We start from the raw sequence: 14,891 nt of genomic DNA, 5'->3' as shown, positions 1-14,891 counted from the left end.
TCTTAAAAAATAGGTTGGTTCTTTAACAACTTTATATAAATTTAGATCTCTAGATTTTGTTTTTTTTTTCTTAAATTGAAAATCTTTAAAAGATATTTAATTAACAGATTGAAGAATGTGTTATGCATATCTTTATCATTTATTTTAACTCATTGAATTTTATTATTATTTTGTGATTAATTTTTAGCTATACTGCCAATTTCTATAAATAAAATTTTCATTGTGTAGTTATAGTTTTTCTGCGCAAAATTTTAATTTATTTAAAAAATTTATGAAATAAAAAAAAAAGTTCAGTTTTCAGTATTTTATAGAAAACCTTGCCATAGATTGAAATTGACTTTTATCCTTTCAACCATGAATCATGAGAAGTTTTATCTATACAAGTGCAGTCTTGATGAATTTCATCAATATTTTAATTTGTTAAGTTTACAGAAACAATGCATTGCATCATTACGGAAATACTAATAAAGAAATAATGATTCGTTTGGATGGTTGATATGCAGTGGATGGGTAGTCTTGGTTTGAATATTTTTTACCAATGAGAATACCAAAGTTACTCAAACATTTGTTTGTTCGTTTGGAGATGGGATTGAGAAAGAACATCATCCCGCATCAATTTTTTTCTGTACAAATTTTCTGTGGAATAGCCGCTTAACATTACATCAAACTTCAGTCAGTAAAATCACACTAAAAGTTGTTATATTTTATTACACGTATACATATATTTTACATATATTAGTTTTCATTTGTATTTAATCTGTCAACAAGGACTTTACATGTTTATTTTGTCTTAATTTTTTTTCCAGAAGCATTTTTATTTCTCAACAGACAAAACAAATGTATTTTATGTAGGTTTAAAGATCAAATTTTAAAACATTTTAAGATTGAATTTCCTGTATTTTATCTGAAGTTTTCTATTTTAAGAAGATTGTTTATGTTTTATTTGAAAAAATGTTTCAAAATGATGAATTTGTTAAAATTCAAGAATTTAAATGTTAAACTATTTAATGGTTTGAAAGGTCCACAATATTGTTTTTGCAACAATTGTTATACATAAATTACATGTTTTGATGTGTGTTACTATAATATAGATGTTTTAAGTAGTTGTATTCTTTGTAAAGAAGTTTTGTTTATCATTTTCATCATTAAAAAATACTATTTGATTTGTTGTCTTTTAATTGTTAATGACTCTAGAACAATTCACTTAGTGCTTCCATAAAACTTGGGACCTAGGTAGTTGAGTGATTAAGAAGTTGAACTTAACTAGCCTATTAACACTGAGGTTTTTAGGGTGCATTAGACTCCAATCTTATTTGATAAGGATTGTCAGTTTTCCTACCAATGGTTGGTGATTCTCTCCAGACATTTTGGTTTCTTCAACCAATAAAATCTGACTGCCTCAAAATGGCACAATTGTGCAGAAAGTAGCATCGGACACCAATCAATGTTTCTTTTACAAGGAATTTGTTTGGATTATTATACCCCTGCTTTTAATAGTGGGAGTATACTGTTTTACCTCGGTCTGTCAGTCCATTCCATGAATATTTTTCGTCGCATCATTCTCAGGAACTTCATTGTCAGGATTTCTGAAATTTAATGTCATAGTTTATATTCTGGTTAGCTATACTGTGTAATGCGTTTTCAGATTTATCACTCATCAATTTCCTATTTACCAAATACCCAACACCAGACATGGGGTCAATTACATTTGAAAGTAATTAATTACATTCAATTACAATTACAAAATCTTCAATTAAATTACACATTACATTTGACTTTTTTTACCAATGTAATTAATTACATTCCAATTACTTGGCAAATGTAATTAATTACTTCAATTACATTTGAAAGGAAATTTAAGATAAAACATTGAAAACATGCATTTATTCTATGATATGTACATAAGTATTATACATTGCTCTCTGAGAGGCACTTGATACTTAGTGTCAGCTTTTTCCATCAAGTTTTTAAATTCTTCACTTTCGACAATAGAGAGTGGTAAAAGATCCCCAGCTATGAACATTATAAGAGCATTTGTCATTTCTAACTGTTTTGGATCAGACGGTGAATATTTTACACTTTTTTTTATGCATTGTGTCAATGTTGGTTGAATTTCTTTATTCTCAGAATGCAGAATGTACAAATCTCTGTGTTTTCTCTGAAAATTACAAAAGGCCTTATTTAATATCTTGAAAATATTAAATTGTTTTAATTTACCTATTGAAATTTTACATTTATTTAAATTTATTTGATTGTAAATGATACAAAAAAAGAGCACTATTTTTTATTTTTTGAAATGATTTTCATTTTTATCCCAGCTTATTCAAATTATTTATCTTAAATAAGTGATTTAGAAATCTGACTTCTTAAAACAAAAATAAACTTTAGTTTTAATCACAACTAATTAATTTAATAAACAAAATATTTTCCAAATTTAAATGTAAGCTATTAGAGGATATAAGATAAATGAAATCTGATTAGAAATGAAAAAGAAGCATTATGAATTTATTAATTTTTAAAATTCTTATATAGTATTACCTTCATATGTGTAACAAAGTTGGATGTAACTTTATAACTTCCACTAATGAGGGTGCCACAATGCATACATTTTCCTTTGAAAGTATTTCCATTTTGGAAGTCATCAGGAACAGTAAAATGTTCCAGTACACTCTTGGAGCTCATTTTTAAATCTGATAAAATGTTTTCTTTCAACATTCATATATATAGTGAACAAATTTTGCAAGTGAGATTTTGTCATATGCATTATCCCTTCAAGAATTTAAACATGTACCTATAGGCCCTAGGGGTTTATTTATTTCTCTCTAATTAGCCTTATATCTGTTTAACATAACTGTTATAAAAACAGTCATTATATAGTTTGTAATAAAACAAATAGCCAGAGGTTATATTTATTGGTTATTTAAGTCCTTGAATAAAGTTAATTATGTTAAATCAATGTCTTAAAATATCTATCTAAATCTACTAATTAAGGTCAAGACAGTGACTTCCTAGTGGTTTCTTTTAAAATTATGGCATGTGTCTACATTTTTTTTATCATTCAATACAAAATGAAGAATCTACCATGGTTGTGTTAATACAGAAAGTATACTGTGAAGGCTTTTCTTTGTCAGCTTACAACATTTGTTAAGATTATTGCTTTTAATAATTTTTTGAGAAAACACAAGATTTAATCTTTTGATCCAAAATTTCAAATGTAATTGACTTGTAATTGAAAAGTAATTGTCAATTACAGGCAATTTTGGCTATGTAATTAATTACATTCAATTACATGTAATTGAAAAAATGCTCAATTACACATTACATTCAATTACATGATAAATTGTAATTAATTACAGTCAATTACAATTACATATTTCAATAACCCCATGTCTGCCCAACACTTGCATCATTTTCCACAAAGGTAGCCAATTTGAAAATTTGAAGAGTGCTGATGAAGACAACTCTCGATCCAAGTCGTAATTTGTAAAAGTAAACCATTATAGTACTTCAACAATAGAGCCTTGGCTCACACCAAACTGCAAGCTATAAAGGACCCCACATAATTACTACTATAAAACCATTAAAACGAGAAAACCAGATAATCTATATAAAACTAGAGCCTGTGTCGCTTACTAGGTCTATGTACATATTATATAAGGACACAGATGAATTCATGACAAAATTGTGTTTTGGTGATGGTGATGTCTTTGTAGATCATACTTTACTGAACATTCTTGATGCTTACAATTATCTCTATCTATAATGAACTTGGCCCATCAGTTTCAGTGGAAATTATTTTGTAACAATTTACAAAATTTATGAAAATTGATTAGACAGGGCAATAACTCCTTAAGGGGTCAATTGACCATTTTGGTCATATTGACTTATTTGTAGGTCTTACTTTGCTAAACATTATTAATGTTTACAGTTTATCTCTATCTATAATAATATTCAAGATAATAACCAAAAGCTAAAAAAATTCTTTAAATTACCAATTCAGGGGCAGCAACCCAACAACGGGTTGCCTGAATGGTCTGAAAATTTAAGGGCAGATAGATCTTGACCTAATGAACAATTTTTTTTTGAACGATAAGTTCGAAATGCTTTGGGTTTAGATATATGAGCCAAAATCTGCATTTTACCCTATGTACTATTATTAGCCATGTCAGCTATCTTGGTTTATCGGCGGGGTCATCAGACACAATTTTTAAACTACATACCTTAATGATGATTTAATTTTTAAACTACATACCCTAATGATGATTGTTTACAACTTTGGTTAAATTCATCTTAGTAGTTTCAGAGGAGAAGATTTTTGTAAAAGGCAACAAAAAGGAGTAGGTTCAGTAAAACCCCAGTTTGGCCCCAAAATATAGCAGTTTTGCAAAATTGTGAAAATGTAATCTTTTAGCTATTTATTGGAAAGTAGAATGCTTCTGCTACACAAATATGGGCTGTTTTTGACAATACAATGCACATATAATGGGTACTAACATCATTAATTCATGCTAAATTACTGAAATCTTCACAATTTTAGCATTTTAGTTAAATCTTAAATGAAAGTGGCCGCAATCAAGGTTCATTCATAATATTGAAATGTTATTTGCATTTGATGATAATACATAATTTAACATATATAAAGGTTGAAAATGAACATGGATGCGGTCACTTTCATTTTTGACAAAAACCATCTGTAAAATGACGATTTTTTGCATATTTGATAGATTTTTCATATTTTAGCTTGAATCGGTTAAAAATATTTCACATCAACTAATTGAATCAATTTAAATAGACGTTTAAGTCTTTAAAAGTGTCGAAAATCTTTTGTTAGATCAACTTGAAATTTGAGGCCAAAATTGGACCTCACCTGACCGGACCTACTCTTTCACCAACTATTAATGGGCAATTACTCCTTAAGGTGTCAACTGACCATTTTGATCATGTTGACTTATTTGTAGAACTTACTTTGCTGAACATTATTGCTGTTTACAGTTAATCTATAATAATATTCAAGATAATAACCAAATACCGCAAAATTTCCTTAAAATTAATAATTCAGGGCAGAAACCTAACAATGGGTAGATAGATCTTGACCTGATAAACATTAATACCCTTGTCAGATTTGCTCTAAATGCTTTGGTTTCAGAGATATAAGCCAAAATCTACATTTTACCCCTATGTTCTATTTTTAGCCATGGCGGCCATTTTGTTTGGTTGGTTGGCCGGGTCACAAGACACATTTTTATGCCCCACCTACGATAGTTGAGGGGCATTATGTTTTCTGGTCTGTGGGTCTGTTTGTTCGCATGCTCCACCTACGATAGTAGAGTGGTCTGTGGGTCCGTTTGTTCGTCCCGCTTCAGGTTAAAGATTTTGGTCAAGGAAATTTTTGATGAAGTTGAAGTCCAATCAACTTGAAACTTAGTACACAAGTTCCCTATGATATGACCTTTCTAATTTTAATGCCAAATTAGATTTTTTACAATTTCACGGTCCACTGAACATACAAAATGATAGTGCAAGTGGGGCATCTGTGTACTTGGGACACATTCTTGTTTAAACTAGATACCCTAATGATGATTGTGGCCAAGTTTGGTTAAATTTGGCCCAGTAGTTTCAGTTTAGAAGATTTGTGTAAAAGTTTATGGATGACTGATGCCAAGTGATGAAAAAGCTCACTTGGCCTTTTGGGCCAGGTGAGCTTCAAAACCAAGAAACACTTATAAACCACATCAACAAATGTCAACACTGAAAATCAGGTTCATGACTTTTGACAGGTGCAAACAAATGCAGCCAGTTTAAACTTTTTAATAGGTACCAACCTTCACCCTTACATGAAACAATAGTGTAACATCCCAAAATAGAAAGACACATAGATAAAATATAAATTGAAATGGCTTAAATCGATCAAAAGACATATTAACACAAACAAATGAATATACACTGAACAAATATGTTTGATCTATAAGACAATGTAACTATAAAACCAATAAAACAAGGGGTGATATGTTAAATACTTTCACAAAAACAACCACAACCTTGAACAAAATGTTGCCAAATATAGTAATGTACACAGGTTAATTGCTGTTTGTTTTGTACATTAATCAAGTTGTTGCAATTGTTTTGTTCATTTGTTTGTTTTGTACATTAATAAGGCCATTGGTCATCTCATTTGATTGTTTCATTTGCTTTATTGGGGCTTTTTAAAATAGCTTGCTATATGGAATGGGTTTTCTCATTGTTGAAAGTCCTACATCAACCTGTCATTGCTAACATCCATGCTAGTTGGTATCTGGTGGATAGGTGTCTTACCATAGACAATCATACAACATCATTTCCAATTTTTGGCACAGTCAGTGATATTTTTCTATAAACTAAGATCAAGTTCGATATGGTTTAAATAATGTTTCATTATGACTTCATATAAAGCCATAAGATAAGCAGAAAAGTTTCAGAACTTGAAAAAGGAAAAAGTAGATGTGATATGATTGCCAATGACACAATCATCATCCATATAACAAATGATGCGGATTAACCCTTTCCTCCATAATGACGCCTTTTGACGCCAGGCATTTTAATCCATAATGACGCCTGTTGACGCCTGTGTAGTACCTCAGTTGAAGCGCTTTGACTAAGAAATGTGTGCATCAGACTTAATAAAATTTGTATCCAATATGAAAAGGATATTCATAAGATTATCTCACTTAAATTTATTTGATGAAATATTTGTTTTCCCCAATGCATTAATACTTTGAACCTGATGATTATCATTTTATTGAAAAAATCCTATGTGAATCAAGTATGTAAAAAAAAATGCATGGAGGAAAGGGTTAAGGAACTAAAGGTCATCATACAGCGCCTAAACAATAATCCAAACTCATAATGTATAGTCAGCTATAAAAATTCATATACATACTATAAAATATTTAGCTAGTGCCCTCACTTATCTGTCTATAATTGTGATTTAAAATAACTGATAGGTTCAGAACTTCAATATCAAACAATTTTGAGATGAAAAATAGAAACAAAAGTACTCTTCCTCTAGTTATTGTATAGATTTTTTTCAAAAATTAATGACAAAGTAATATTAATATGAACTCTTTTATGAATTTACAGATGTGATCTTGGATGTTGCTTTATCCCATTCTGTGTGGATGGTTGTAAAGATGTCATCCATACTTGTCCAAGTTGTCGCCAGATGATTTCAAGATGGAGCAGAATGTAAACATTAACCGGTTGATTGATGATGATTTGACTTGAGACCAAAATGAAGAAGGGGATGCAAATTAACATTATTTAGACTTTATGCTTTTAATCATTTTATTAATCTAATTTTGTTGTGAAATAAAACATTCCATTTTTTGTTGATATGAGACAGTTTGATTGAGATTTAATTTTACATTTACATTTCTATTCTTTTGAATATTATCATGACAGGTAATTTTATAACTGTATGGTTTAATTTTTTATTTTTACACATGCATGTTTATGTTTTTACTGTTTGAAGATCTGATGATTTTAGAAAGTGTGATGCAATATTTTTTTGTTTAATAGTCACATAGAAATATTCAGATTTCATTCCTTACCTCTGCAAAGAGTTTTTTCAAGTTCAAATAAAATGACTTTAATTCCCTCAGCCAAAAATCAAAATCACAGTTGAAATAATGGCAGAATTGGGTATGCAGGGACTGGTTTTTTTTTATTATCTCAGGTTTGCAGATTTGATTGTTAGAAATCTTCTAGTTGTTTATGGAAATAGCTTCCAATGTTACTTTTGACAAGTTTGGTCTTAACACTAATCTTGTCTGCAAAAGAAAATCAAAATTGTTGTTTTTAATCATTCAATCAAATTGTTAGAACTATTCATATTACTCATTGACAAATTATCATGTTTTTTAAATGCACTGTAACTAATGCAATTATTGCAATTATTAATTTTGTTGTTGTTGAAAAATGTATATTATTATATTATAACTTCACTCTGGTATGATATGAATGTGGGGTACATGTCAAGGAGACAGCAACCCAATGACACAAAAAACAAAACACAACTTTGAGGGGGGAGGGGTGTACCTGATCGAGAAATCCTGAGGCCCTGAATTTAAATCCTGACATGCCCCCCTATTAAAAAAAGATTTCCTGATCCCGAAAGGATCAATCCTGAAATCCTGAGCTTAAAAACACCCAATCCCTGATTCTCAATACAGGTCCATCCCCTCCTCAACTTTTCATATATATATATATTTGCCACTTACAAAAAAATGTTTATAAATTCAGCTTGGCAATGGACAATTTACAATTATCAGTATAAGTACAATGCCAAGTAAACCTTCATCAGTTTGAATTCACAGACATTCTTCATAGGCAAAAAAGACAATATTTATTTTGTGTTATACATTATCATTATTTTGGTTAATTATTTATGCAGATCATTCTATATTAAGGGGGAGAGTCGGAGGGGTCCTGATCCTGAAATCCTAGGCTTAAAGACATGAAATCCTGAGGTCCAGAATTAAAAAAAATAAATCCTGACATCCCAAAATTCAAAAAAAAGAAATCCCAGATCCCGAAAGGGTAAGTCTTGAAATCCTGAGCTTAAAAACAACCGATCTCGATGTCCCAAAAAAGGTCTTGTCCCCATCTCTATTCAAGACAAGTACAATTACTGTACAGAAATTAAGATCTGACAGCCTTTACATTTAGCACCATTTTTATTTTACACACTTTAACCCATAACACTTGGTTGTGGTAAATATCTTCTGAATTCATGTACCATATTCTTTTACATCCTTCTCATTTAAAAAGGTCATGCATGTTTTATTTATATATAAGATTTTGGCAAAATATTTTAACCAGTAATTTGTAAGCTACCCTTTCAGTTAAAAACTTTGAAATCCATTTGATTGATAACTGTAAAAATGCAAAATGTATCCTAGTTTTTGAAGAAATCCAGAATTGAATATTATGGATGTTATAAGAAACCTGAGCATTATGATTTGTTTGTTTGATATTATATTTAGCATTAAAACTGTAATTTTCAATCTAGTTTATACACAACACAATTTAAGATATATGTTTTATTATTAAAATATCAAAACATACTAAAACGACAACTAAATATTAAAATAAACTGTATCATAACAGTACATATCTTTCTACATTGTATGACAAACTATATAATACATTATTGGCTTTCTGGGGGCTACTCATTCCCTTAAGAGAATTGAAATAAACATTTCAAACTATTCAAAATATGAGAAAATAAATTCAAAACTTATCAAAATATGAGAAAAATAAAAATATGCGATTAGTAAAAAATGTTCCTGGGGCGATCCCCAGGAATGAACCTATGTGTTTCCTGGGGCGATCCCCAGGAATGAGCCTATGTGTTTCCTGGGGCGATCCCCAGGAATGAACCTATGTGTTTCCTGGGGCGATCCCCAGGAATGAACCTATGTGTTTCCTGGGGCGATCCCCAGGAATGAGCCTATGTGTTTCCTGGGGCGTTCCCCAGGAATGAACCTATGTGTTTCCTGGGGCGATCCCCAGGAATGAGCCTATGTGTTTCCTGGGGCGATCCCCAGGAATGAACCTACATTCCTCGACAGGAATGAACCTAATTGCTCCTGGGCGATCCCAGCGTAGTAAAAATACTACTTAAAATACAATTTGTTCCTCGACAGGAATTAACCTATCTGATGTATTATTGAATTGGGGGAGTATGATTCCCCTGGAATTAAAAAGAAAAGGCACATATCATTTCCATATGAGTAGCCCCTAAACAAGAGATGAATAAATATTAATATATATAAACTAACAAACAAGATATATGAAGAAAATATAACATGTCATATAGCAATTTCAAATCACTCTTTCTATAACTTCAATTTTATAGATGATATATTTTAACTTCGCAGGAATGCATAGCATGAAAACACTTTAGCTTGAATGAAAATATAACAAACTAAACAACTGTATGAATATTCTTAAACAGAAATAGCAAGAACTTGCAGTCAGAATTACACAATATTGGTCTGACTGTAACGTAGAGTAACACCTTTAAAATTTTACATATTTTAATACATCCATATCATACCTATCACGTAAGCTAAATACCCAGTTAATGCACAGGTGAAGTTGGGGCTGGTGGGTGGGATAACTGATTGTACTGCATCAAATACAACGATGCTTCCTCTCAATTCATCAACAATACTCTAACCCCCCTCTAGGGCACTATTCCTACTAAGCTAAAAATAGATGTTATGTAATTGCCTAAGAATAGACTAGATACCTGCCTGCTGAAATCATTGATAACAGATACATTGTATTGTGTATAAACTATAATTTAATAAATCAAATTTCCTTTTATACACAACACAATTTAAGATATATGTTTTATTATTAAAATATCAAAACATACTAAAACGACAACTAAATATTAAAATAAACTGTATCATAACAGTACATATCTTTCTACATTGTATGACAAACTATATAATACATTATTGGCTTTCTGGGGGCTACTCATTCCCTTAAGAGAATTGAAATAAACATTTCAAACTATTCAAAATATGAGAAAATAAATTCAAAACTTATCAAAATATGAGAAAAATAAAAATATGCGATTAGTAAAAAATGTTCCTGGGGCGATCCCCAGGAATGAACCTATGTGTTTCCTGGGGCGATCCCCAGGAATGAGCCTATGTGTTTCCTGGGGCGATCCCCAGGAATGAACCTATGTGTTTCCTGGGGCGATCCCCAGGAATGAACCTATGTGTTTCCTGGGGCGATCCCCAGGAATGAGCCTATGTGTTTCCTGGGGCGTTCCCCAGGAATGAACCTATGTGTTTCCTGGGGCGATCCCCAGGAATGAGCCTATGTGTTTCCTGGGGCGAGGCGATCCCAGCGTAGTAAAAATACTACTTAAAATACAATTTGTTCCTCGACAGGAATTAACCTATCTGATGTATTATTGAATTGGGGGAGTATGATTCCCCTGGAATTAAAAGCCAAATGAAATGAGTTCATAAAATGAAAGAATGAAAGCCCCCAAGAAATAATAATGCTAGCAAATACAAATGTAAAAAAAAAATTTAAAAAAAAATTACATTATATACAATACAATAATTTCAAAAACAACACCATTCTGTTGTGCTTTAGAACGAACCCTCTACTAGTTCTGAAAGAGTGATCACAGTAATCACTTCTCTCTAACCCAGACGGATAAAATAAATCTGTCTTACATACATGTAGTTAAAATTCTTGCGTTTAATGTTTAAAGAAGTGTGACTGTAGTTCTGATACATTGACTATGAATGCATAAATCAAGGTATCGTCCTCCTTATATATTCCGGTGCTATATAGTTCTGAAGTCTGCATCAAGATATTGCTATCCTCATATATATCTAGTGCTTAATAGTTCTGAATTCTGCATCCGAAAACGATAGGTTAAAATAAACAAAAGTTGAACTGTTGTCTAACACATTATACTATATATGAAGTCAGGCATCAGGTATTGTTTTCTCATATATAACGGTGCTATAAAGTTCTGAAGTCTTCATCCGAAAAACGAAGGTTTTAATATCTGTATCTGTATCTTTATTTTCCTGTAAAATAAAAGAAAAGAAACAACCTGGGAAGTCTTAGTAATCCTTAAACAAGAGGGTCTAAGTGGAAATACTGGCTGAGTTAAATATAACACATTAATACATAATAAAAGATAATATGACCTGTGGCAATCCAGCAGGCGTAGTACAATACACATAAATAAATTAACCTGTGGCGATCCAGCAGGCATAGTACAGTATACATAAAGATAATGAATGATCTGTGGCGATGCAGCAGGTACAATACGACCTGTGGCGATCCAGCAGGTGTAGTACAATATACATAAAGAGAATGAATGACCTGGAGCGATCCAGCAAGTACGACCTGAAATATAATATATATAACTGTACTGTATGAAATGTACACCTGGAGCGATCCCTGCATGTGTGGAGCAATCTAGACTAAAGATATAAACATGATAAATACTGTGTGCTACATGTACTATGTGCTGAAATGTAATACATATAAAATAAATACATACATGTATGCATTACTATACTGAGAAATAAAGAAAATGAATGACCTGTGGCAATCTAGCAGGGGTAGTACGACCTGTGGCGATCCAGCATGCGTAGTACAATACACATAAATAAAATAACCTGTGGCGATCCAGCAGGCGTAGTACAATACACATAAATAAAATAACCTGTGGCGATCCAGCAGGCGTAGTACAATACACATAAATAAAATAACCTGTGGCGATCCAGGAGATGTAGTACAATATACATAATAAGAAAGAATGACCTGTGGCGATCTAGCAGGCGTAGTACAATACCCATAAATAGATAAAATGACCTGTGGCGATCCAGCATGTGTAGTACAGTATACATAAATAGAATGACCTGTGGCGATCCAGCAGGTGTAGTACAGTATACATAAAGAGAATGAATGACCTGTGGCGATCCCGCAGGGGTAGTACGACCTGTGGCGATCCAGCAGGCGTAGTACAATACGTACAATATACATAAAGAGAATGAATGACCTGGAGCGATCCAGCAGGTACGACCTGAAATATAATATATGTAACTGTACTGTATGAAATGTACACCTGAGGAGATCCCTGCATGTGTGGATCAATCTAGACTAAAGATATAAACATGATAAATACTGTGTGCTACATGTACTATGTGCTGAAATATAATACATATAAAATAAGTACATACATGTATGCATAACTATACTGAGAAATGTCCATCTTGGGAGATCCTGGAATGTGTAAAATAATCTAGTATAGAGATAGCAAATGGAATAGCGATATGAACATGATAAAAAACTGTGTGCTTCATGTACTATGTGCTGAAATATATATACATTTAAATCATATAATTCCTAATATACCGTACGAAATATACACCTGAAAGATCCAGGCCGGTTGTGGAACACTCAGGAATAAATGTAAATATGATAAAAACTGTGCTAATTGATGAAATATCATACATATAAAATAAATACATATGACTGAGAAATTTCCTGGAAGGTGTAGAATAATCTAGAATAGAGATACATGTACATGTAACAATCTATAATAGCAATATGAACATGATAAATACTGTTGCTTCTGTACTACATGTATGTGCTGAAATATAATACATGTACATATACATGTAAATATAAATTCATACTATATTGTACGAAATGTTAACCTGAAGAGATCTCTGTCGGTGTGGAACAATCTAGAATATAGATAGAGATACCGTTTGATACTATGTGCTAAAATATGAGACATTAATACATAGTATTACTTATTTATATACATGTAGGTATCTGCTGTTATTACAAATGTATGTTTTGCTTATCACTAAAAATAAAAAATATTACTTATAGTTGTAAGTTTAACAAAGGCAAAGTTTCCACCAATACAATACATTCAGTTGTGTATCCTTAAGAAGTTCAGACATATACGTGCTTGAGTATACGTGTCCTCGAATCTCCATGCTGCTCTTCACACCCTACTCTGCGGTAGTATATGATAATACTGTATACTAGTATCTGGTAAACCCGAAGTGTTCTGTATGATCTAAGCGTTCCCTCAGTGTCCTTGGGCTGTGGTGAAGAACTGCGGAATTAATACATTGTAAGGACTAATCTGGAACTATATATTCTACGTTGAAGCAAAGTATCCACCAGAGGCAGTGGTTCTGCATAATAACCATAACAAATCGTATATATATCATGTATAACGATCACTGACTCCTGATCCTGGGCGGTAGAAACATGCTTATCGGCTGCTTATCAAAGAAATTAAGCAGCTGCAATAAAGCAAATGGAATGTGTATACATAGCTAGTGTGTATGCATGAGTTCAAACGTAGTGTTTATGGAATATTGAATGCCGTCGACATAGCGATAAAACTGGCGGGCATAAAGTACGGGAAACTTGTAATGATACTGACATTTTGGAAAATGCTGACAAACAATTATGTATTAATCAAGATGTGTATTAAATATTGAACGAACGTTTACACACTTAGTCTACTCAATCGTGGTTCTATTCCAATTATTGTTATTGTTTACATATATGCGTTGCATTGTGGGATCGCGCACTTGAAAATGCTGTCATGGCCGAATGTCTCGATATCGAAATAAAGTCAATCAGTCATCTCATAGCGTGAGCTGGACATCTATGTTCTTGTTCTCAACTCTACAAGAAGAGTTAATCCAGTTTCGAAATATTAAAGATCATAATACGATTATCTGTGTTTACCTGGGCGCGTACCCATAGCACGCACTTGGAAAGTGATATTGAAGTGATAATAATTACTCAATCAAATGAACAATATCCAATCACTATTCCAAAGAAACGTATATCCATGTCAATATCCGTTAAAATAAAAAATAAAAAAAAAACCAATTTCGAATATGGTTCGAAAACAGTAAATAATAACTGATTGTACTGCATCAAATACAACGATGCTTCCTCTCAATTCATCAACAATACTCTAACCCCCCTCTAGGGCACTATTCCTACTAAGCTAAAAATAGATGTTATGTAATTGCCTAAGAATAGACTAGATACCTGCCTGCTGAAATCATTGATAACAGATACATTGTATTGTGTATAAACTATAATTTAATAAATCAAATTTCCTTAAGATGCCTTTTGTATGTAATTTTGAAATTCATTATAAAGTCAGCATTATATATACTTTTTTTTATTAAATTTATTATAACATAGTTAGTCAAATTCCTGTCCAATGAAAAAGCTGGTAAATTATTTCATTTATAGACTACAGGTATGTTCACTACTCTTGTTTTTGACATTTTGAAGTGTAATTTATAAGCTCT

At 31.8% G+C, this 14,891-nt stretch overlaps 1 protein-coding gene across 6 annotated transcripts in view; it reads left to right on the top strand.

Annotated features, from left to right (window-relative positions):
• Positions 1–8,557, top strand: part of LOC139488469 (cell death-inducing p53-target protein 1 homolog) — a 34,745-nt gene extending 26,188 nt beyond the window's left edge. For 4 of the 6 annotated variants that reach the window (XM_071274090.1, XM_071274087.1, XM_071274091.1 and 1 more), the window contains one exon: positions 7,117–8,557. In XM_071274090.1, the coding sequence (XP_071130191.1) occupies positions 7,117–7,225 (109 nt within the window). In that variant the 3' untranslated portion in view covers positions 7,226–8,557. The remainder of the gene's footprint in view (positions 1–7,116) is intronic. The other 2 variants (XR_011656009.1, XR_011656008.1) reach the window with 1 other exon arrangement.
• Positions 8,558–14,891: the final 6,334 nt, after the last annotated feature.

The sequence above is a fragment of the Mytilus edulis genome, chromosome 9, assembly GCF_963676685.1.
Source record: "Mytilus edulis chromosome 9, xbMytEdul2.2, whole genome shotgun sequence".
NCBI lineage: Eukaryota > Metazoa > Mollusca > Bivalvia > Mytilida > Mytilidae > Mytilus > Mytilus edulis.
This window is presented reverse-complemented; position numbering and strand designations above follow the sequence as displayed.